The following is a 26,728-nucleotide window of genomic DNA, read 5'->3' as shown; positions in this document are numbered from 1 at the left end:
GTTTTATTTTAAGCACTATTAATGGAAGCCTGGATAAAGTTGCGTGCCAAGGCTGGAGCAGAGAAATGACTGCATGCCACATGGCAAGTCAAATATGTTCACTGTGTCTAGTTGCTCGGATACAGAGATTCAGAATTTGGAATTCTGGATGTTGTTCTACACATAATGTGGTAAGTCACTGATACTGATTTGTGTGTTGCCCTGTAAAATCATGAATATAAATTATAGTGCCTCAGACCATCTGACACCAATGTCAAAACTAATGTATTATTATTTCTTCCTCCTCTGGTCCCAAAGTTCCTTTGAACTCAAGGTTGTCAACCTGAAATTCCAGGACTTTATGAAGCCCTTAAATCCATTTTTATAGCCCTCAAAGTTCATCCTGATCTTGCTGCCTAAAATTTGTACTTTTAATAGCTCACAATTTTGAAGCATAGAACACAAAAGGAAAAAATATATAGTAACAAATAAAATAGAGTTGCTATATACATAAATGAAAACAAGAGAAAAGTTTTTTAACTCTTCCTAGAAATTCAGAGTGAACAGTTCCCAACAACATGTTTGTAATGGCTGTAACCAACTCTTAACTTTCAGCCTCCATCCCATCAGTTGCTACTCCTGTTTTAACTGGAAATACCTTTGTTTAGTCCTAAATTTTAAAAGAAAAAAATGCAAATGCTGCTGTTTTCTTTTGTTATTTCCCCTGTAATAAGATCTTCTGTGAGATCCTGAATATTTTCTTTGAACCTAAGAGTTTAGAAACATTTTGAATGCTCTACAGAGACACTTTTTGTGATGGAAACTTTCCTGGGGATACAAGGGATCAAAATAGAGTAAATTCATCTGGTTTCCTGCCTGTGTTTATAAACATTTGCAAACAGTTGGAAAACATTTTAATTTAATGCCACACGCAATTTAGCTTTGACAGAAAAAGAAACTCCAGAACATTTTAAAATATGTGAGAACAAAAGCTATAAGGTAACAGAAATGCCCTATTCATATCAAATAAAAATAATGGTTGTGATTTGCCAAAATATATCTTCCAGACCATAATCAAGAGTGTAGTATAAACTATTATTTTTATATGGTGTCTAGAATGTTGAAATAATTTATCAATTGGTGAAATGACTTTCAGGTGAAACAGTGTGTATGGTTTTCCAGTCATACTCCTAGTTTCTTCAGAGCACAACTAAAAGTGAACTTGGTAAAAGATGCCATGTTTTGTTCAATGGAATAGAATGCCCTCAACCAATTTCTGCCCACTATATAGATGACAGAATTATAGCAATCAGTTAAAGACTGGTTGTGGATATTCTACATCACTAAATATAGACAAAATATGATGTTTTGCCAAGTTCAGTTTTAGACCTGTTTGAAGAAGCTAACTGCATGACTAGCAAAATGTCAACATATATTCATTGCCTTACATGGTATTGCCAAGAAGTGATGAAAATCTTCACTCTCTAATATTCCCTCTCTCTTCCTCCCTCCCTCTCCCTCCCTCCCTCCGCCTGTGTGTCTGCCTGTGTGTAACAGATGACTAAAAGAAATCGTTTACCTAATAAAATAATTGTGTAACAAGTTTGGGTATAATCTATTTGTAAGGCTCTACATTCATAATAGTTATAAAAATGTGAAACAAGTTGCACTTTCTGAACTTTCTTGTACTGGGATAAAAATGTGAGACACAAATGAGACAGGTTTTCTCTTGTGGAAACTTCATTTAATTAAACAGAATCTTTGTATAAGCACAATACTGTATTGTACTTATCATTTCATTTCAATAGACCTAAAACAGATCTGCTCTGTAAATTTCTACCATTCAACAGAAATATTTGCTGCCTATAAACTGAGGTTATTCAAATTGTATGCATGACTTTTATATTTATTTTTATATATAGTTGGCTAATGTTTCACTGTATTTTAACCAATATTCAATAATTATTTTACCATTGTTTTACCTTTTAGAATTATGTTTAAGATTAGAGATATTCTAAGCTCTAATAAATTAAGAGTTACAATTGTGTGAAATCAAAGACATTAAATATTTGAATATATCTGTCATTTTACAAACAAAACTTTTGTATTCAGTACACTCTTTGTTGCACACTTTTTCAGATGACGGTTGCAGCTGGCACGAGCATTGAGAATAACATTCAAAGGACCATATCCTGCCCTAATGTATGTTTTGCATATCTTGGATTCTTATCTTCTTTTAATGCAAAAATTCATTTATGTGAATTTGCTGTTGTCACCACAACATTATATTCATTTCCAACATATGTTACATATTTTACTACAAGTAAGGTTTAATTATGACTTATAAAAAGAATCTCTGGTTACACACGATAGTTCTAAGTTGCTTTCTCCCAGTTCTGTGTTATTTCAAATAGTGGTTTACCTAGCCTATTGGGCCAGATTATTCAGAGGGCTAATGTTATTAACCCTGAATCATATGCTTGTAGTACAATATGTCTCCCCCACCGTTCACTACTACTCAAGAAACATCCTCCTACACTTACATTTACTCTTTGCAACAAGAATTACAAATTGGTCAAATCTGGAAAATAAATTAAAAAGAACAAAAGAACAAAATGTAGCCATAAACTCCTCACAAACTGTATATGTATAAAGCAGTTGTTTAAAAAATGTTTTGAGACAGCCATGCGGGCTTCTAATGGTGCAGCTGTATTGTCTTAACTGACAGTACAATTTTATTTGGGTCAACATGGAAATCAGTTCAATTGGGTTAGATAGAGTTTATGCTCATATAAATTGATAGAAAAATATAGTATAAGTGATTCTGAGATCTGAAATAAAATAGCATGATGATGAAAAGGCGCAGGAATACTAATCTAATGAAAATACAGATGTCTATAATACCAATATAATATTTTAAAAATAATGATACTGAAAATGGCTAAAATTTACCTATCAAGCAATTTGTATAGTTACACAGTCATATATACATGTACACACACATATGTAAATACAGAGAGAGAGAGAGAATATATACCCACATATACCTTATTCCGCAGTATGTATTTTTCTTGTATTTATATAATTTTATCAGAATCATTATTATAACAGATGAGTTGTTTTATTTATTTGTTTATTAATTGCAAAGTCCAGAGCAATCCATCCTCCCTTTTTTATTAAATTGCCTCTGTTAGGCTGTTTTATTGTCATACAGGAAGTCCTTGCTTAGCAACTGCCTCATTTAGTGACCATTAAAAGTTACAATGGTGTAAAAAAAACCCCAACTTTGCAATGAATGATTTCATTTAAGACAGTCCCAGAATTGCCACTCAGACATTTCAAAAAAAGCATGCATTTACAACCATCACAGTATTCCACTGTTATGTGTTTGCCATTTGTGTGCTTCTCAACTGGCTTGCAACAAGCAGAGTTATTGCAGTCAAATTCTAAATTGTGGTAACCACAATGCATCATTTAACAACCAAATGTAAAATGACATAAGTCTGCACAGCAATTGTGATGGATAGCAAAGGAGTTGCTGCTCCCAACTGTGGTCACTAAGCAAGGACTATTTGTAAAGCTTCTTTTAAATTAGCTATAAGCAAGACTAAGACTATCCCACAAGGCTAGTGAGAAAGAAGGTTATTTATTTCATTTAAAATACTTCAATGGCCATCCTTCTTTAAAGAGACCTTCACAGATCAGTGTGGCTTCCAATAACAATTGTATCGTTACCCAGGATGCATTTTAGAACATATTACTTTGGCTTTAACTGTAAACAAAAGCTGATAAGAAACTACTACTTTCTCTTCTATAGCAATTTATTCTTTGGTGCTACCTTTGTTGATCTATGCTTTGCTTCATTGGGAGGATATTTGTCTAAAATGCCCACCGTATATATGCTCATTTGGCAGATCAGAAAATATATAACATTACTATAACATTAGGCTCCAACTGTTGATTATATAATATGTATTGGATGGATTCCAGTTTTATGCAGATATGCTTAATAATCTGGACTTCCAGAATAAAGTGTCTGGTATATTTCATCATCTGACATCCAGAAAGTGAATGTAATAAATGGAGGTTGGTAAGCAAAGCTTCAACCTCCACGGTTGCCAGGAATATTTTCTGGAAGATTGTCAAAGTATTTCTTTCCTGAGAAAATCAATAACATCACACAAAAATGGTTGTTTATTTATTTATAAAATTTAGAAACTGCCCATCTCACTTATAGAGTGATTGTACATATATTTATTGTAACCAAACATCTGTAATGCTTAATGGCTACAGCTGTGAACTATCTAGGACTGTTTGATTTGTATATCTGGGATCATAGATAAGGTCTATATTGAATATTACTGATACAGTTGTGTATTTGTTCTTATATATCTATAGTAAAATTCCTCATCAGATTATGTAATTTGTTATAATGTTCCTCTATGGCAGGAGTGTCAAACTCAAGTTGTCATGGCATCGTCCCATGACATATCAGGACTTTTTTCTCTTTGCTAAACTGGGTGTGAGCATGGCCAGCGCATGATTTATTTATTTATTTATTTATTTATTTATTTATTTATTTATTTATTTATTCGTATTTTTATGATGCATCCGGCCCCCAGGCTGGGAGTTTAACACCCTTGCTGTATGGGATATGAGGATAGAGGCTAGTCTTTGATATTCAAGCATTAATCTGTACCATCCATATTTATTAATTGGAAGTTCCATCCATAATTATTAATTGAAAATGAATAGTTTCATGTAATTTTCCCCCACCATATGCCTCTGTACAGCGATTTCCATATTTTTTCTTCCATTGTGTCCAATTCTCAGAAACTGTCTGGACTACAGTAGTTTTCTTGGCAAGATTTTTTAGAATTAGTTTCCCATTGCCTCCTTCCTAATGCTGAAAGAAATTGTCTTGCCCAAGATCACCCAGTTGGCTTCATCCCAAGATAGGACTATAACTCACAGTTTCTTGATTTCTGGTGCTTTAGACATTAGACCAACTGGCTGTAGAAAAAAGGTTGGATGAGAGGTTATAACTAAGAAATATCAAAACACTTACAGCTGCATCATTTTTTACAGAATAGGATGAAAGGAGCAGGACATTACTTCTTGAAAGTTATCAGTCAAGAGCTCCAATAATTCATACTATATTCCAACCTAAAAATATTCAAAAATTGTTTAAAAAATAAATTCTTATGAAAGTTCAGTAAGTCTACTACCATTTGACTATTCAATATTTTAACTATAGTTTAATGGAAAGACCCTCTGGAAATTTTAACATTTTTGATGTATTCCCATAACAGATTTTTTGAAAAAAGAAAAGTGAGCATCTGTTTGAATATTTGAATACATGATGCACTATGAGATAAAAGACTATTGCAAAAATACTATAGACTTAGAACTAGCACACTATTTCAGACCTAATTATTCTCTTAGGAATTGTTCACAAAACAAGTCAGAGACAATGAATTATTTGTGGACTGGTAGCATGATAGTTGAGATAAAAAGCTGGCTGGCCTGAAACATCATACTTAGGGTTCATAATGCTTGATCAGAATGAAAAAGATACTGAGCATAGAAATATACAATCATATGCATTCTAATCTTTAGTATTTTGATTAATGTTTGGATAAAGAATTAATGGAATTCTTATATAGTTTTCTCACGTTGCAAAAATTGAATGGAATAGCTCATATTCTACAACAGTGGTCCAAAACCTTTCCAGCTTGGTGGCCCAGCAGAGGAGGGGAGCGGATGGTTCCATGTGAGAAGTAAGTGTGCACAGATAATCAAAAAACAGATCTGCGAACAACTGGAAGCAACTAACGTCATAACTAGTAGCCAGCATGGGTTTGTTAAAAACAGATCGTACCAAACCAATCTTATTTCATTCTTTGATGAAGTCACTAAATTAGTAGACCAGCAAAATGCTGTGGACATGGTATAGTTAGATTTCAGTAAGGCATTTGACAAAGTAGACCACAATCTACTTCTTGGTAAGTTTGAAAAATGTGGAATAGACAACCTCACCACCAGATGGATTTGTAACTGACTGACAAACCGTACTCAACAAGTAGTCCTTAATGGTACTACATCCACATGGGGAGAAGTAAGCAGTGGAGTATCACAAGACTCAGTCTTAGGTCCAGTACTCTTCAGTATCTTTATGAATGACTTAGATGAGGCAATAGAAGGGGAACTCATCAAATGTGCAGATGATATAAACTGGCAGGAATAGCCAACACCTCAGTAGACAAACTCAGGATCAAAAAAGATCTTGACAAAGTTGAACAACAGGCCCTATCCAACAAAATGAATTTTAATGTGGAGAAAAGCAAAACTTTACATTTAGGCAGGAAAAAACAAAGGTGTAAGTACAGATTAGGTGAGACCTTGCTCAAAAACAGTAACTGTGAGAGGGACCTTGGAGTCCTAGTGGATGATCATTTGAATATGAGCCAGCAATATGCAGCAGCAGCCAAAAAAGCTAATACAATCCTGGGTTGTGTAAACAGAGGCATAGAATCAAGATCGCATGAAGTATTAGTGCCGCTTTACAAAACCCTAGTAAGACCACACCTAGAATACTGCAACCAATTTTGGTCACCATACTACTTAAAAGATGTTGAGACTTTGGAAAAAGTTCAGAGAAAGGCAACTAAGATGATTAAAGGCCTAGAGACTAAACCATATGAAGAACGGCTGCTGGCTTTAGGTTTGGCTAGTCTAAAGAAAAGAAGAATTAGGGATGATATGATTTCAGTTTTTGAGAGGTTGCCACAAAGAAGAGGGGGTCAAATTATTCTCCAAAGCACCAGAGGGCAGGGCAAGAAATAATTGTTGGAAACTAAACAAAGAGTGAAGCAACTTGGAATTAAGGAGAAACTTCCTAACTCCTTCAGAAATCATGGGCGCTCCGTCATGGGCATTCCCACTGGAGGTTTTTAAGAAGAGACTGGACAGTCACTTGTCTGAGATGGCATAGGTTCTTCTGCTTGAACTGGGGGCTGGACTAGAAGATCTCCAAGGTCCCTCCCAGCTCTATTCTATTCTACATGTGCAAACACACACAGCTCCATTTGTGCAAGTGGCAGGCACATGCACCCACTGTTCACACAAATGGAGCTTCAGGCTTGAGTACAAGTGCCTGCCGCTCACTATGAGATAAAAGACTATTGCACATGTGCTTTATCATGCCCCCATTGGAGTCTGAATATGAGATGGAAGATGAACGGCTGACAGAGTGGGATTCTGTTGATTGTGGAGGAAATGGGGGAAGGGCAAAGTCAGGCTGGGCAGAGCAGGGGAGAGTTAGAACAAGGGAGATGGGGTTCAGATGAAGACCAAAGGTTATACCCTTCTCATCCTAGGGCCCGCAGTAGAAGAGAACAACTTGGGTTGTGTGGCTTATAAGGAAGGAAAGGGCCCTGATTCCCTTCACAAGGCACACCTGGGGATGGAGTTTAAAGGAGAGACAGTTGGGAGGGGCGTTTGTCAGGAACAAATGCTGAATTCATCTAGTGTTGCGAGTGGGGCCTGCATTCCTGGCATTCCTCCTGATTGTTTGAAGTATAGTCATGCTTCTGTGTGCTTATCTTGTCTTGCTGGAATTACTGCTGTGAATTCTTCGCTTTTGGGACTCATTATATTGCCCTACTGGAGTGATTGATTTACAGTCATTCTGCTTACAGCTTTTGGACTGGAGTATCTGTGGACAGAATCTGCTGCAGGTTTGTGGGAGAGCTTTTCTCCAGGTTGGAGAGTAAACGGGAAGTTGGGGGCAAAGTTGGTGCCAATAAAGGGACTCAGACTGGTTCTCTGGCTGTGTTGCGCTTGTGCCACGCCCCGGGTCATCACATGCTTGCCTGCCATTTGTGTGGCCCGGTTCTGAATAGACCATGGCCCACTAGTGAACTGTGGCCCAGGGGCTGGGAAGCCTTGTTCTACAAGACAAAGTAACCTCCAAATTATCTTGATAGCAATGAAAAAACTGAGGAATGGAGGCGGGGGCAAGGAGAATGAAAGAGTTAAGTACAGAAGAAATGCAATTGACTGACAAACATTAGACAAATTGAATGAAATTGATAAAAGATAGCAGAATAGGGTTTGAGAGGATAACACAAGCAAAAATAAACAGACTTGAACCAAGCTACTATTTTCTCAGAATGGTAATTTTTAAATATAGATTTTGATTTTCTATGGAACTCCTATTTGGTATTAGAAATGGAAACCACACAGCTAGTTTAATGAATGAATGCTATTTGATTAATACCAAAATATCATTGCTGTAGTTTTCTGGTTAAAATTGTTATTATGTATGTATATGTAGTTTTATTGTTAAAATTGTTATTATCATCCACTGATCATTACTTTGTTAATAGTAAATTTTTGGTGTTGCTGTTTGTTTAAATCCCAACTTCATTTTCATGCTTTGACAGTCTCACAGTTACGTGAATAGAAGTCACATTGAAAGTGTAAAAGTATAAATTAAAAATGATAATGAGAAAGTGCAGCCAGTGCTCTATGATTTACGCCACTTGAGCTTTTTAGAAAATTAGAAAAGCATACAGCTTTTCATATAGTTTTGGCAATTATACATTGTGATGTTTATTTATTTCAAAATATCTATATGTTACTAAAACTGGATGAAATGATGCATCATAGGGCAAAACCTTTTCAACCAAGGTATCCTAAATGAACTAATTTATGGAAAGTGCCCAAAATCCAGAATCCATGACTTCTGTGGAATTGAAATTTGACCTATTTTATAAAAAAAATTATGACATAAAAATTATCATAAAGCATTTAATGACATTAGACAAAATGGCTTAGAACAGGGATGTCAAACTCACAGCATCACATTGTCCCATGACGTATCATGACTTCCCCCCCCCTTCGCTAAAACAGGTGGGCATGGCCAGCGCATGACGCATCCATATTGCTTTGAAATTGGTGCCATGTTGAATTTAGAAGTCTTAAAAAGACTGGTATCAGTTTCTGTAAATGTATTCCCAATCACATTTCCTTCTTTTAATATTGTATGTCTCTTCAAAGACAAATACTGTAATAAAAGCTTACTTCATTGTGCCTTTTAAAAGATTCCTGAGTACCGTTTCAATAGGACTAAAAATCTAGGGAGTTGGATACTTAGAACTTGCAACTAAAGATCAAAAGTTCCAACCCAAATTTCTTTTACCTGTGAGTTGTCTATCTTCAAATGTGTCATATTCTGTAATATCCCTCTCATAAACATAACAAGACAATTTATACACAGATCCTACATACAGAGAACTGTGTATATAGAACTTTATTCATGCCCTAGAGCAGTTATGGCTAACCTTTTTGTCATCGCATGCCAGGAGGGTGGGCAGGGGGTAGTCATGTGTGAGTGTGCCCACACCCATAATTCTGTGCGGCCTTCCCCACCCCATAGAATGACTGCACTTAGAAAGAAGTTAGCAAACGGGCCATTTTCAGCCTCCGGAGAATCTCTGGGGGGGTTGAGGAAGGCCGTTTTCACCCTCCTCAGACTCCTAGAGAGGCTCTGGAGCCAGGTGAGAGAGAAAAACGGCCCTTCCCCATCACCTCCAGAGGCCCTCTGGAGGCAGGAAACAGAATGTTTCCCTACTTCTGGTGGCCCAGAAGGCCCAAAAATCAGCTGGCCAGGACGCACACGCATGCGGAGCTGAGCTGCCCACTGATATGGCTACACGTGCCAGCAGACGTGGAGAGAGCTATAATAAGTTATCAGTCTAACTGGAAGTTTGCATTAATTTATAACATACATACGCTTTCTATAGTCTTTCAAAGTACCATTGACATTACTCTTCTGGGGCAATTTAATAATCTTGAGGTACTATGAAAATACTCACTACTATTTGGATTATTTTGACTTTTTCCTATGTAGTTGCATTGAATTGTAAAGTTCTTGGTGCTCTCTGAGCTTGATGGTTTGTTTGTGGATGTTTCATTATCCAACTAGGTAACATCAGTGTGAGTGAATGTGGAGTTTGTTGCCTATTTAACTATAGTAGCTTGCCATGTCAGTTTTGGTAGGGCTGTTTCCTCCTTGCTGGTTCTTCAATTAGAGTAGGTGTCGGCAACCCACAGCTCCAGAGCCTCATGTGGCTCTTTGGGCCCTCTGCTGTGGCTCCCTGTCTCATCACTGGTTGGCCCTGCCCCTCTCCCCTTTTATTTTTTTAGATAATTTTGGAAATCCAGGCTGGCTAAAGAAGGATTACCAGCCGCGGCGGAGGCTTTCCTTCGGGTGACCCTACTCCCCCTCCTCCTCTTGTGACCCCCTTGTGGGTTGTGGCTGAGCCAGGAGTATGTGCATGCAAGCTGAGACCATCCTCAAGCAAATGCCAAAGCACAGGGAAGAGAGAGAGACTGAGATGGGGGGGGAGAAAGAGAGACATAGTGAGTCACATAAAGAATGATACACAGAGAGGGTGTGTGAGAGAGAGAGACATAAACAGACACATACAGAGTGATACACAGAGAGCGAGAGAGAGGGGGAGATACAGAATGAGAGAGAAAAACACGGGGATAGAGGAGAGGGGGGAGAGATAGAGAGAGGGGGGATAGATGGGAAGATAGGGAGAGGGACAGAGAAATACAGAGAGATACAGAAGGGGAGGGGGAGAGAGAGAGAGGGAGAGAGAGAGAGACATAAGGAGAGAATGGTTTTGTGGCTAGGTGGGCATGGCTAGGGAGGTCATGTGACTGGGTAGGAGTGAGTGACATTGAGTTGGCCATACTCACCCAGGTTTTGTGTTATTTTTCTGTGGGAAATGGGTCCAAATGGCTCTTTGAGTGTTTAAGGTTGCAGATCCCTGGATTAGAGTATTGTTTTCTGCCTGTTTGTGTTGAATTGATCCTTGTTTATCTGAGTGATGGCTGCTGGAGAGGATACGTTCTAGTCCTTTTGCTTCCTTCATGAATTTTTATTGTCTTTTGAATAATATAATAATGCATATGTGGTTTATCTCTGTATGTCTATTGATGGCTTATTTTTCTGAATGGCAAGGAAGTCCCTACTATTTTTGAATTTGGATTGGTCTAAGATGCTAATAGTTTTCCAATTAAAAATGTTGTTGAATCTGTCCATGTGTTCTGAGTTTAAGGGGGTTTGTTATGTCTTCTGACTGTTAGTTGGTGTTCATGGATGCGCTCTGTTAGTCTTCTGCTTATCTGTCCTACAAAGTGACTGTTACGGTCCTTGTTCTGTATGTTGTAGAAAACTCCTGTCATTTACAGAAGAGTACTAAAAACTTCACTGTTATATTACTGGATGATTGATTTCAGTGGCCATGAATAGAAAAAATATGCAGAATGTACTGCAAGAAAAAACTGTAAGACAGCAGTGTCAATCTCATGTTGTCATGGTGGTGTCACGTGACATATCATGACTTTTTTCCCTTCGCTAAACCAGGCATGGGCGTGGCCAGCGTGTGATGCATCCAGCCTGTGGGCCATGAGTTTGACAGCCATGGCATAAGAAGTCAGCTGAATGTTGTTTCTGAGCTTTTCAGGAGGGTTTTGAAGGTGCTTGTATGGGGATGCAAAGACAATGCGCAATAAACAATGTGATGTAGAATGCTTCCTTTCCAGCAGGAGCATCTTCTAGCATATTACCTTTATTCTATCATTTCAACCCACTACTTCAATACTTCCCACAAATATAGTATTAAGTGATCATGGAGTGAAGTTTTTATTTCTTCAAAGAGTGTAGTGCAAAAGATCATTTAATTTTCATTCACACCACTTTGACCTCAATTCTTATTTATTTATTTATTTATTTATTTATTTTGTCACAACAATATATGTAAGTATCATACAGAAAGATTATATAGTATATAAACATATATATGAGTAAATATTAGGAAGTATAAGCATATATATATATATATATAGGAAGAAGAAAAGAAAAACAATAGGACAGGAACGGTAGGCACGTTTGTGCGCTTATGCACGGCCCTTATGGTCCTCTTAGGAATGGGGATTCTTAGGAATTCTTAGGATTCTTATTCTTAGGAATAGGAATTGTGCCTACATTCGGTGTCTCGATGTATGGATGGAGTAATAGTTCTTATTCTGATGTAATAAATCACCATGCACTAATTCTACCATCAATGTTACCAATGCACCTCATCAGCTCAACTATTTCTTCAGCATTTGTTTGGAAGTTGAAAGAGAGAAAAAATAATTATTGCTGGGGGTGGGGAGAAAAAAGATTCTTTTTATCTGGGAGAAGGTCCCAGGTGTGCCTCCGCTCTTTTTTAAGCAGTAAGGGTGTATGAATACATGCATACTTACATACTACCTTTAAAAAATTCAATATGTATACTAAATTATATAAGAGGAACTAATAATTATTGTGCATGATGGATATAATCAAGGTTTAATTGCATACATTAAGCATAGCTATGTGAACTCTTCTGCAGGCATCAGTTGCTGAAAGCGAGAGATTTTGATTTGGTGTTTTGCAGACATTTTACTTGTGCTGTGTAGTATTCAATATGGCATTTCAATGCACTTAATAAGCAATGATTGCTTTCCTTTGTCACTGCATTATTTTGCTTGAGTTAGTGAATCCTACATATATGTCCCCTCTATTTCTTTCATTATTTTGAAGGAAGGAATTTTTAAAGCACGGAAATCTGTTTTCTGCCAACTCCATTTGCTGTTGAATTTGAAGACTCTGGGGATCTTTCAGTTTGCTTTCTGGACTGTGAATATATATAGCCTTTTTAAACATGTATACTATACACCTGGGACATTACAACAATTTCTTTTAACAGTTCTTTTTATCACTTAAAATCTGAAAGAAAATAAGTTTTATTGTAGATAGATTAATTTAGATTGCTGGCAGTTTTGCTATTATCATGATTTTTTTGCACTGATTGATGGCCAAGGTGTTTCATTAATGGCTAGAATGTTTATGTTTTCTCCTATGCTTTTAACACTTTTCTAATGAGATGATCATAGCACTTTAGGCAGGCTGTGGCTATGTTTGTTTCTGCAGGATGTCACTAATCTCGGTTTCTTCACTATTCTTGATCAGGAACATCTGCTGAAATCAGACCCTGTGTTCCTCTTTTCTCTCCTGGGTCTTTGAATGTGTCACTTGTATGTTATTTGAAAAACCAAGACATATTTGCTGTGATTAACTATCCATTTATAACTATTATTTCTGATCCCATTTCTGCCCTACAAGAAGCAATTCTAATGAAGTAAAATCAACACATCTACATAATTTCCAACGTATCATTCAGTAAAACATGTAAGCCAGCTGCAATACATCCAAAAGTGAGGTTCTATTTATATCACATAGGTGTTGATCTCTTTTAACAAGACAAAAATTAACATAGTGACCTTATGCTTATTTTAACAAATGCATTAAGGGCATGCGGCGAAGAAGCAACTTTGGCGTTTTTTAAATTCGTTTCTTAAGGGGCTTTTAAGGGAAGGGAGGGTGAAGATGGGTCTAGGGGGAGACCCACCAGGGATTAGGGGAGGATATGGCCAGATCCTGCAAAGGCTTGCCGGTTAGATACTGCAGATCCGGAGGTGATGATCAAGGTGGGTGCTCAGTTACACGAGGGCTTTGCTATCAGCACGTTAAGTGGGGGGTCAGATATGGCAGAAGTGGGGGACCATATCATGTTCGGGGAGTGCGGGAGTGTCATCTGCGAACGATCCCGCACTCCGATCCCTCTGACTTTGCCCGTTCCCTGAGTGGCCGGGATCCTCAGATTCTGGACCTTCGGCTGATGTTGTGCAATGCCAGGTCTGTTGTGAATAAAGCCCCCCACATTTTCAACCTTATCCAAGAGGGGGGTACGGACCTGATGGGCATTTCGGAGACCTGGTTGGGCACGGAAGGGGGGGCACCCCTTGTTGAAATGTGCCCACCAGGCTTCCGTGTATTTCATCAGCCGAGGGCCCAGGGTAGGGGTGGCGGTTGTTATTAACGAGGTTCTGAGACCGAGGGAGGTCACTGTACCACAGATAGCTGGCTTTGAATCCCTCTGTGTGAAGTGGGGTCATGGGATACAGGTGGGTTTGCTGCTCATGTACCTGGCTCCTTGCGGCGTGACAGCTGCCCTGCCCGAGCTGTTGGAGGTGATAGCTGGGGTGGCGGATGAGACCCCCAGACTTATGGTCATGGGGGATTTCAACCTGCCATCGACCGGTGAAGCATCTGTTACAGCTCGGGAGTTCATGGCTTCCATGACGGCCTTGGACCTGACCCAAGTAGTTGATGGTCCCACGCACACAGGGGGAAACACGCTGGACTTGATTTTTGTCTCTGGACAGTGGCTAAATGATCTTGAATTAGGGGATTTAGTGATCCAACCCTTGTCATGGTCTGATCATTCTCTCCTTCGGCTGGACTTTCGAACCGCCAACCCACACCGCAGGGAGACGGAACCGACTCGTTGGTTCTGTCCCAGGCACCTGATGGACCCAGAGAGGTTTCTGACGGAGTTTAGGCCATTTCCTGAGGACCTAGCTCATGGCTCGGCTGAGGAACTTGTCGCCGCCTGGGAACAGGCAGCGGCGGGGGCCTTAGACCGGGTCGTGCCTTTGTGGCCTCTGACCCGGCGCCGATCTCGACCAGCCCCTTGGTATTCTGAGGGGCTGAGAGAGATGAAATGCCGGAAAAGATGCCTAGAGAGTGCCTGGAGGACCAGCCGTTCTGAATCGGATCGAATACTAGTTAGCTCCTATATTCAGACCTATCTAGTGGCGATAAGAACGGCGAAACGTGAGTATTTCGCCGCTCTTATTGCATCGGCAGATAATCGCCCAGCCGCTCTGTTTAGGGTGACCCGCTCCCTTCTTGTTCAGGGAGCCAGGGAGGATCCCTTGCAGGGACGGGCTGAGGACTTTGGAAAATATCTGCACGATAAAGTCGCTTATTTATTTATTTATTTATTTATTTATTTATTTATTTATTTATTTATTTAGATTTTTATACCTCCCTTCTCCCGAAGGACTCAGGGCGGTGTACAGCCAAATTATAAAACAGTACAATATACAATTAAAACAAAGACTTAAAATAAACATATTCCATAAATGGCCGAAATTTAAAACAATTAAATTTAAAACCCTTAAAATTCATAAATAGTAACCCCAATTAAAATTATTTAAGGATTTAAAAATTTAAGCCAGTCCTGCTTGAATAAATAAATGCGTTTTCAGCTCACGGCGAAAGGTCCGAAGGTCAGGTAATTGACGCAAGCCAGGGGGAAGTTCGTTCCAAAGGGTAGGAGCTCCAACAGAGAAGGCCCTTTTCCTGGGGGCCACCAGCCGACATTGCTTGGCGGACGGCACCCTGAGAAGACCCTCTCTGTGTGAGCGTACGGGTCGGTGGGAGGCGTAAGGTAACAGCAGGCGGTCCCGTAAGTACCCGGGCCCTAAGCCATGGAGCGCTTTAAAGGTGGTAACTAAAACCTTAAAGCGCACCCAAAAGACCACAGGTAGCCAGTGCAGTCTGCGCAGGAGCGGTGTTACGTGGGAGCCACGTGTGGCTCCCTCAATCACCCGCGCAGCTGCATTCTGAACTAACTGAAGCCTCCGAGTGCACTTCAAGGGGAGCCCCATGTAGAGAGCATTGCAATAATCCAAACGAGAGGTGACAAGAGCGTGAGTGACCGTGCATAAAGCATCCCGGTTGAAGAAGGGGCGCAACTGGCGGACCAAGCGCATCTGGTAAAAAGCTCTCCTGGAGACGGCCGCCAGATGATCTTTAAATGACAGCCATCCATCCAGGAGAACACCCAAGTTGTGCACCCTTTCCATTGGGGCCAATGACTCGCCCCCAACAGTCAGCTCAGATCTGGGATGGACTGGACGCAGTTTGGGTGGATCCAGATGGGATGACGGAGGCAGATCTTGGAAATGTTGTCTGGGATGGGTTTGACACTGTGGTTCCTGAGGACATGGACAGGATACTGAGGAGGCTGAATGCTACCACATGTTTATTGGACCCGTGTCCCTCCTGGTTGGTGCTGGCCACACAGGAGGTTACGTGAGGTTGGCTCCGGGGAATGGTGAATGCTTCTTTGATGGAGGGTGTCTTCCCTACCGTCCTGAAAGAGGCGGTGGTGAGGCCCCTCCTCAAGAAGCCTTCCCTGGACCCAACTGTTTTAGCAAATTATCGTCCAGTCTCCAACCTTCGCTTTGTGGCGAAGGTTGTTGAGAGTGTGGTGGCGCATCAGCTCCCTCGATACCTGGAGGAAACTGTCTATCTAGACCCGTGCCAATCCGGTTTCCGGCCTGGGTATAGCACGGAGATGGCGTTGGTCGCGCTGGTTGATGATCTCTGGAGGGCCCGGGACAGGGGTTGTTCCTCTGCCCTGGTCCTGTTAGATCTCTCAGCGGCTTTTGATACTATTGATCATGGTATCCTGCTGCGATGGCTGGAGGGGTTAGGAGTGGAGGGCACCGTTTTTCGGTGGTTCTCCTCCTTCCCCTCTGACCGATCGCAGACGGTGTTGGCAGGGGGGCAGAGATCAGCCGCGAGGCGCCTCTTATGTGGGGTACCACAGGGTTCGGTTCTCTCGTCCCTCTTCTTCAACATCTATATGAAGCCACTGGGTGAGATCATCCGTGGTTTTGGGGTGAGATGTCATCTGTACACTGACGATACGCAGCTGTACATTTCCACCCCAAACCACCCCAGTGAAGCCGTTGAAGTGATGTCCCGGTGCCTGGAGGCCGTACGAGTCTGGATGGGGAAAAACAGGCTCCAGCTCAATCCAGCCAAGACCGAGTGGCTGTGGATTTTAGCATCCCGGTATAATCAGCTGAGGCCATCGCTGACTTTGGGGGGTGAATCTTTGGCCCCCACGGAGAAGGTTCGTAATCTAGGCATCCTTCTGGATGCACAGCTGTCGTTAGAAGAACATGAAAGCCGTCGCCAGAGGAGCTTTTTATCAGGTACACCTGATACGCCAATTACGTCCCTTCTTGGACCGGGATTCCCTATGCACAGTCATTCACGCCCTTGTCACTTCCCGCCTGGATTACTGCAACACTCTCTACATGGGACTCCCCTTGAAGAGTACCCAGAGGCTTCAACTGGTCCAGAATGCGGCCATGCGGGTGATTGAGGGAGCGGCTCGAAGCTCCCATATAACACCTATCCTGCGCAGGCTGCACTGGCTTCCAGTTGCCTTCTGGGTGCAATTCAAGGTGTTGGTTCTCACCTTTAAAGCGCTTCATGGCTTAGGACCGGGTTGCTTATGGCACCGCCTCCTGCTACCGGTGGCCTCCCATCGACCAGTGCGCTCCCACAGAGAGGGTCTCCTCAGGGTGCAGTCGACCAGACAATGTCGACTGGTGACTCCCAGGGGGAGGGCCTTCTCTGTGGGAGCTCCGGCCCTCTGGAATGAGCTACCCCCAGGGATACGCCAACTCCCTGACTTCCGGGCCTTCCGGTGTGAGTTGAAGACTCTTTTATTCCATCGTGCAGGACTGGCCTAATAGTTTTAATGGGGATTTTAATAGTTTTTAGTATTTTCAGCCTATCTAAATTAATTCTTTTAAATCTGTTTTTAATTTTTTTATTTGTTGTTCTTAGTTGGCTGTAAACCGCCCTGAGTCCTTTGGGAGAAGGGCGGTATAGAAATTGGGAAAAAAATAAAATAAAATAAAATAAAATAAAATAAAATAAAAAAATAAATAAAAAAAATGCATTTACAGTTAAGTCATTAAATCAGTTTACCTAAGACCATGGTTTCTTCATCTGTCTTGGTTACTAAAGGGAGAAACTGCATAGCTTAATGGTAGAGAACTTCCATGCAGAAAGTTCCAGATCCCATCAACCAAGTGATATCTGAAATAGAGGGACATCACTAATGCAGATAATGCAGTATATTATAAGGCATTTTCCTCTATTTATAACAAAGAAGATAAGTTTCTACATGTGATGCTGTCTAAGTAACAAATATCTAGCAATAGACATAGAAGGGAAAAAACTGAAAAGAAAGTATTGTTTTTCTACTTAGAAGTCTGTTATGATTCTGATCATTTTCCAGCCAGCCTGGGAAACCTGAATTATTAGAGTATTGCCTCCTCCTGTTTTCTTTTCTTTTCTTTTCTTTTTTTTTTTGTAGTCAAGAGCTAGGCATTGCAATGTCAAATAGAAGCACGGGATAGTGGAAAAAGTGGCACTTTCATTTTGCCAAACAAATACAGAACCTGTAATTATGGGGTATTTTTGTTCTGCTAGAAAAAAAAAGGAGTTTCTCTGGAGAATGTTTGTTGTCATAAATCAATCAAATATTTATTAGACCAGCATAAAACACGTGCTGGAAAAATTACATCCATTTCAGTAATAATTAACAAAACACTGTAATATTAAATTTCTAAGATATATCTATAAATATTCTTGATGTTAACACTGAAACTATTGGCTAAGAGGAAAAAAGGTCTATAGACAAATAATGATTAAAAAATAAAAAGGATTCTCAGTTAATTTATCCATGCTTACTATCCTTATTTATCTGTTTATAAATTTTAATTGCTGCTGAACAAAATATAGTATGTAATAAACAGTTCCTTATCTGAGAGGAGAAAATAAACAAGGATGCTTTCATTCCAACCTCTAACATATGTCAATAGAGGAAGAATGACAGTTTCTCAACTACATTAGTCCTATGGGCAATGTTAAAAGAGCTTGTGTGATGGTTGTCAGAGTAACAGTTCTCATAAATGTGGGGATTTGGGTGAATCTCTGATCCAGAAGTGAGGAAGGTAAAATATAAAACATAGCTTTGAGAAAGGCTCTTTGCTGGGCTGAATTCCCATCTGGAATAATAGTGCTGGCTGTGCTGTGGGCTGGAATATAGCTAACTTCATTTTGGAATTCTGTATCTGTACCTAGGATCTTTTTTCTAATTACTCTTGTACTCTGAGGATATTCCAAAAGGTACTTTAGGTGGTGTCTTAGGTGGAGTCATGAGAAAGTTTCCTCAGAATGACATGTTGCCGCAGGGATTGAAAAGGGCCTGACAGGACTAATGAAGTGGCTTTGACCAATAGGTCACTATTAGCAACCATGCCCTCACTTTTGCTTTTTGTTGCTTTAATTCCTTTCTGAACATCACATTGGATATAGTTCTAGGCCAGGGGTGTCAAACTTGTGTTGTCACAGCATCATCACATGACATAACACAACTCCCCTTCACTAAACCAAATGTGGGCATGGCCAGCACGTGACACATCTGCCCCGCGGGCCATGAATCTGACAGCCCTGTTCTAGGCACTCAAAAATGGATCACAAAATTTTATATGGCTTCAAGCGATTTATAATAATAATAACAACAACACAACACAACAACAACAACAGAAGAGTTGGAAGGGACCTTGGAGGTCTTCTAATCCAACCCCCTGCCAAGGCAGGAAACCCTACACCATTTCAGAAAAATGGTTATCCAACATTTATACTGAGGGAATTATCCCAACTGAATATCAAAGGGTTGAGCCAAAGGTTTTGCTATAAAACATTTTGTAGCTGCTTATATGGATTCATTATCCTTTGTCCAAATAAAATTCATAATAGTTTCTGCTCATTTTTGCTTTCGAAGCAGCAGTCTGCATCTTCCAGGCACCTGTAGGCTGGAACTCTACTACCAAATGCTCAAACCTTTTAGGCTGCTCAGTTTCCTTCTCTTCAAGGGCCCATTTAAATCTTCTGGGGTTTTTTTTAAAAAAAAATTTGTCTGCTTGATTATCAACAAGTGCTCTTGGCAGAAATGGGTTTAAGTTTTTGAGAGAGAAGGTTTCAATTAAAAGGATAGCCACATCATCAGGTTATAGAAACCCCAGCAATCTTATTGTGGGCTGGAATAGTTATAATAATTATTGCTTCTTTTGAAACAAATGTTGATATACTTACTAGCATTATACAGTATGATATTTTGCTAAAAATATATATTTATTGATTGGAACTTGTGTTAAAATTTATTTTTCAGTATTTGAGAGTACTGTGATCAGTTTAGTCCAATTCAGCAAATTATTATTATTATTATTTTTAAATAATTTTTTATTTCCATTTTTCAACAACATATTTATGTACAAATTATTATCCATCATTAATCATTAATTTTTATTTATTACTGATTCAGGCCTGCCCGACTGCCACTTCCTTACTACACAATCTCCCTCTCTACCCTCTACTACTTTCCCATCCTTCATCTCCTTCACTTTACTACTTCCTCTCCTCCTTCTCCACTCCTCCCTTCTTCCACCCTATCTAACCCTCTTATTCCCCTCCTCCTTCTCTACACTTTCCTACCTACTTTCTTCCCTCCTTCTACTCCTCTCTCCTTTTCTTCCTGAAATGGCAGTCGAGCATCCCCAATATCATTTTAAATTTTTTAATTTCATATCTTCAAAAATTACTGTACATTAATAATCAATCCATGTATCATTTCCCCCCCTTCCCCCCCTCCTCCCCCTTCCCCCCCCCCAGACTTCCCAGAGCAAATACCGGGTATTATGGCCAACAATCACAAGCTAAAGTATACAAAATATACATAACCTCCCACCTTAAAAAATTTAAAACTATAGATCCCCTCACAATAAAAATAAAAAGATAGGAAAGAATAATAAAAAGAAAAGAAAAGAAACAATACCAACTTCACATATTACTTCTTCTTACAGTCCATTTTTAAAATTAATCCATCTTCTCAAATTCAATTTTTTTTCCACTTGTATATTCCTTCAAATTTCATAAGTCCATTTCTCAAATTACAGTCCATCTTCTCGAACTCAAATTTTTATCACTTATATATTTCTTCAATTGCCATAACATTTAATGTCCATTCTTCTTACAGTCCATTTTAAAAATTAGTCCATCTTCTAAAGTTCAATTTTTTTCCCCGCCCACTTGTATATTCCTTCAAATTTCATAAGTCCATTTCTTAAATTACAATCCAGCTTCTCAAATTCAAATTTTCATCACTTATATATTTCTTCAATTGTCATAAGATTTAATATTCAATCTTCCAATACTACTCCATCAATCAAATATCAAGCAAATAATCATTTAAACTACATCCACAATATAACAGTAAACAGTTAAAATCATTACATCCACATTATCTAAATTCATAAATTTCACTTTCCATCCTTCACAATTGAGTAATATCATCCCATAGATTTATACCATACAAATAGCAAATAACAAAAATCCTATAATTTATATCCTAAACAAATCAATTCCAAAAATTAACCATAATCATCATATTCTCCTCCCCTCTCCCATTCTATTTTCCATCATTTCCAAACCAGTTAACTTAGCATCTAACAACAAAGGATTCCCACTCTTTAAAACATTAATATAAAAATGTCTCGCTTTCGTAACTGAATTAAGAAAATACTTTCTACCTCTAAAATTCACTGACAAACCCATTGGGACTTCCCATCTAAAATATATCTGATATTTCTTAAACTCATCCACCAAAAAAGCAAATTCTCTTCTGTTTCTTAACATTTTAGGAGGAATTTCCTTCATCATTTTTATATCTTGTCCCAATATCTGAAATTTATTTTTATAAAAGGCTTGCAAAATTTCATACCTAACCTTTTTAGTTGTAAAATAAATAACCACATCCCTAGGTACTCTATTTTGTCTTGCCCACCAAGAATTAACACGATAAATTCTTTCAATATTAGTCTCAAAATCTTCTGGCTCCACACCCTTTATCTGAGCAAAGGCTTGCGTAAAAATCTCCTTTAAATTTTCCTTCCTATTTTGTTTCAACCCCCTCACCCTTATAGCATATTCCATTAATCTATATTGTAATATTACTCTTTCTTCATCTGCCCTATCTACCTTTGCCTTTATATCTTCCATCTTATTATCTAAGTTCCAATTGTTTTGATTTTTTTGAATTTCTTCTATTTTCCTTTGCAACTCTAAATTAGCTTTATTAATTTCTGCAAGATCATCCTGCATCTGAATACAAGAGCTTAATATTTGCAATTGCATCCTTTACCATTTTCATTTCCCTCTTCTGCTCTTCCACCACTTCCTTGAAATCCAACATCTCTTTCTCTATTTCATCAAATTTTTGATCTATTTCTAAAAAGTGACTCTCCAAAAACTCCTGTAAAGAATTTCTTACTTCCTTTTTGATTTCTTCTTTTAATTTTTGAATCTGAGCTGAAGAAATTTCAAAGTTTTTAATGACTTTTGGCACTATTTGCTTAAAAGCCATTAAAAAAAAAAAGATAGCTTAATAATAGACCAAGAAAAAGAAAGAAAAAAAATTAGAAAAGAAAGTTTCAAAAAAACTTATCTTCTAAATCACTATAATCCCAAAGAAGAAGAAAAAATATAAATCATAAGATTCTCATGTCTTCCATTTAGTCAGTATCTTCCTATATATCTTCTATTTCGACACACTTTTGGCACTATTTGCTTAAAAGCCATTTTTTTAAAAAAATATAACTTAATAACAGACCAAGAGGAAAAAAAAATACTTAGAGAAAACAAAATTCAAAAAACTTTTCTTCTAAATCACTATAATCCCAAAGAAAAAGAAAAGATATAAATCATAAAATTCTCATGTCTTCCGTTTAGTCAGTATGTTTCTATGTATCTTCTTTCTTCTATTTCAACACTAGCCGTTAGTAAGCATTTCTACTTTCGTTTTCAGTACACACATTCCACAAAACCGCCATTTGCTTTCTTCTCTCCTATCTTCGCAGCAAATAAATCCTCAGGGGCTTACAGTCTTCTTACAAACAAGTGCTAGAACTCCAGTTTCTGCTCCGTCCACGTTACAATCCATCATAAATCAATTCCTGCTGTGGAAATTGGACGCTTCGTTTGTTTGCCATAAAGGCAAATGCCTCACCCAGCCAGGAGCTTATCAGGTTATAGAAGGAGAACTTCCCACAAGCTTTAAAAGCTTATTAGGGCATCTCAACCTCAACCTAATTGCTCATCTTTCCTTCTTTGCCCGAAGGAAAGAATTCCAAGCGGTCGGACCCAGATTTACGATGTCCTGACAGCTTTATAGACTAGGGAGTTAGCAGCTAAATCATAGCTGCTCTCCACGAAGCGGAGCCAAACCGGAAGTCCAATTCAGCAAATTATTGATTGATTACTATGCTATGCACAAAAACAAAATATTGAGAGAAAATCCTGAGGATAGGTATGTAGTGTATCACCGATTCCCAGCTAACAGTTCAGTGAGGACTGAAATATGCTTATTTGCAATAGATAATTAAATGTTGGAGTGGAGCGAGACTGTTCAAAACTGAAAGAAAAGGGGGCAATGAAATGTTGCATACTTGAGTTTCAATGTTTTGCTCACTTCTCACTTCTAATGCCTATTTATGACATTTGGAACAAGTTTAAATTTGGAACTGCAATTTTTGCTACTTTGCTAGCTTTTCAGGGTTTTTTGTGTTTCTATTCAGCAACTAAGAAAGCCCTTTATAACTTTTCACTTTAATTTTATCCTGTATAAAAGCTGTCAAATTCCTGAGTCTCAGTCTTTGTAACATAATGTGAATGATGATAAGAAATTTTACACTGCACTGCATTGTTTAAATAATTTGTGGAAGATTACTTCTCTATGATACACAACTGTGTTACTTGAAAATGTTTTGTAGTATGTAATATTTGCCCCTAATTCATAATTAAATAATTAAAAGATAAAAGATAAAACTCATATTGCACAGGAAAAAAAAACATTAAACTAGTTTGGACCTACATAACTCTGAGCCAACAAGATTTTGTCTGACACTTGATTTTTCAATTTTTCCTAGCAAGCTGCTTTGAAATTTTCTACAGGAATATTCGTCATATACAATTAACTATAACCCAATAAAAAAACAAAAATAAATAAATAAATGGACTTGAATGAGCCTAAGTATTCTGATGTTTGGTCTGTAGTTCCAGAGTAATACTTAAAATTATTGAAAGAAATAATGTTTTTTTTTTAAAAACATATTGTAACTAGATTAGTGGAAACAAGAACCATATCATTATTTGAGGAGCAAAATATTAGTTTATGTGCTGAAGAAAAAAACACTTTAACTGATTTTTCTTCTTTAGAAAAATAAATTCTCCTTGAATTAGGCTCAGTTCTTCTGTATAGACACTTATTGGAAATAATGACTGTCAACGCTATTTATCAGCCAACAATGGATCTTCTACGGAATTTTGCTCTTCAGGCTTAGCCTTAAGTAGACAAACATCTTGGTTTTATACAGCCAAGATTTCCATGTTTTTCCATCCCTTAAGACAAGAAAAGCAACATAGACTCCTCTACATGTTGAAGCCCCATTCTTATCAGCCCTTAGCCAATGATGAAGAATGGTGCATGTTAATTTAACAAAACTGGAAGGGATTTTCATTGCTCACTCCTGCCTTAACTGAAGCACATTAAAGTGCCTTAGGTACATTCTTGTCTCATCTTCATTTTTGTACTGGGCCTTAAAAGCTGTGGTTATCAAATTATGATCCCTTACCTTTCAAGTCCAATCCTTTTCTTGAAAGCTTCATTCTGAATACTGAACTTGTGAACTTGCTTTTGTTGTGCAATTAAAGCATCTGGTTTAAAAGCCTACAAAATATAACTTACTCAATTATTTTGTGTGTGGCATATCATAAGAAAATTATTTACACAAACCTGCTTTTATGTTACATCTAAATTCTAAAAGTTTTCACTGTTATGGCTAGCAATAAGCTTTTAACTAAAAGGCTTCTTTTGGCAAATAATCATTTAGATTTGCTTTAATAAATAAGCAGATAAAGACATACCATATGTTCTGGGAATATGGATTGGGAATGTTATTTTATGAGTAGGAAGATAAGGGGAGGGCATTGTTTGAATGACATTTTTGGTACTGTATGAATATCTTAAACCAATAATTAAAAGCTAAAATGATAACTTTAATTGCCCTAATTAAAAAAAATAACAATCCCAGCTCAGACTCAATTTTTACCATTTTCTGGAATGTTACAGTTATACAAGCTAGCAGAATTTCTGTGGCAACATTGTTCTAGAAAGATAGGTTGTTACTGAGACAGGCTGTTCCCCCAAGGGACCATAATATTCCTTCCCAATTTGACTGAACAGGACAGGAATATTCTCATTGGAGGAATTAGTTTTCTGGTGACCAGGAATCTTCTAATCTGAGATTTTAAAATGGAAAATTATGCATTTCAACAGTTCCTGTCCTTTGCTGTTTCATATATTGGTGGAATTATTACTGCTGATTAATTTAATGCTTAGATTATTATGGTGCTGTTTTGTAATTGTTGTTGCAACCCTGCAGTTTCTTTATGAATTTAATGGTGTAGTTCTGTCTGTCAAACAGTATTAGTTCTGCAGCAGCTTCTGTCTTGAGGCTTCTTAAACTATGACTGACCATGCAATATATCTAGGAGAAAAAATAATTCTAGATGACAACATCCCTTTTTCTGTGAGGTAAATATGCAGCAAAGATTATTATCATCAAAAGCTGTTACACAACAGGGTAGAACTAAAGTTTGCATTTTAAAATTTTAATTTAAATATTTGTTAGAAGAATCTGCTATTATGCACTCCCTAATGACAAGCTACATGACCCTTTTTAAGACAATGTCTATGCCAATAAATATGTTTCATAAAGCATGATTTCCTTCTATTGTTTTGTATCTCTTGAGATCCAACCCTGATAGAATAATCTCATTTGAAATCTGAAAGATAAGCTTCATTAGTTTCTTTTCACAAGAGAGAAGCCAAAATGCTTAGCTCAACTCTAGGGGTTGTCCAGTCGATGTAGTAAAGCCCACACATGTACTATGTCAGGTCTCCCAGGGTTTCCCACATTCCTCCTGAAGCACTTCACACTTTTTACCTGGGACTCTGCTTAACAACCTATGAGATCACTTAACAATCACAACTAGGAATGCAGGGATTGTGGTCATTGACTGAAGCAGTCACATGGTATTTTGCCTCTTCACTGAAATTCCAGTTGTGGTCATAAATTTGTATAATTTATGTATAATATGGGAGAATCTCTAAAAGCTCATATCTAATAAAGCCGTGTTGGAGGCTCCCTGTTTGCAAAAGATCCCTAGCCTAGAAGGCCATAAAGTCAAGAATTAATCTGACCTCAAGGAGATGGTGTTCCACCACTTCATGAGTACTGTCAGTATAACTGTATACTTTATACTATCAGTATAAATATAGATAGTCCTTGAGTTATGACCACTATCGAGTTTCCATTGCTAAGCAAGACAGTTGTTAAGTGAGTTTTGCTCCATTTTATGACCATTCTTGCTACAGTTGTTAAGTAAATCTCTGCAGTTGTTAAGTGAATCTGGCTTCCCCATTGACTTTGCTTGTCATAAATTTGCAAAGGTGATCACGTGACCCCAGGATACTGCAACCATCTTAAATACATGCCAGTTGCCAAGCATCCAAATTTTGATCATGTGATTATGGTGATCCTGCAATGGTCATACGTGTGAAAAACAGTTATGAGACGTTTCTTTCAGTGCCGTTGTAACTTCAAAATGTCACTAAATAAATGGTTGTAAATTGAAAATTACCTGTATTGCCCTCACAATGTCCACCATATCATTCTCTCTTTCAAGAATATCAAGAAGTATATAATTTCCACTGTTCCTCAACACGCCCCTACCATTTGTACTTTTTAAAATGGGTAAGAGAAGGTCTTACCCATTTTAAGAGAAGCCCCCAAAATACCATTTACA

General features: G+C 38.3%; 1 protein-coding gene across 1 annotated transcript in view; it reads left to right on the top strand.

Moving 5' to 3' along the window:
* PPFIA2 (PTPRF interacting protein alpha 2) overlaps positions 1-26,728 on the top strand; it is a 216,266-nt gene that overhangs the window by 97,190 nt on the left and 92,348 nt on the right. The window contains exon 3 of the mRNA XM_058189560.1: positions 2,119-2,181. Coding sequence (XP_058045543.1) covers positions 2,119-2,181 — 63 coding nt within the window. The remainder of the gene's footprint in view (positions 1-2,118; positions 2,182-26,728) is intronic.

This window comes from Ahaetulla prasina, chromosome 7 (assembly GCF_028640845.1).
Source record: "Ahaetulla prasina isolate Xishuangbanna chromosome 7, ASM2864084v1, whole genome shotgun sequence".
NCBI lineage: Eukaryota > Metazoa > Chordata > Lepidosauria > Squamata > Colubridae > Ahaetulla > Ahaetulla prasina.
Note: the sequence above shows the minus strand (reverse complement) of the source record. Positions and strands in the feature narration are given on the sequence as shown.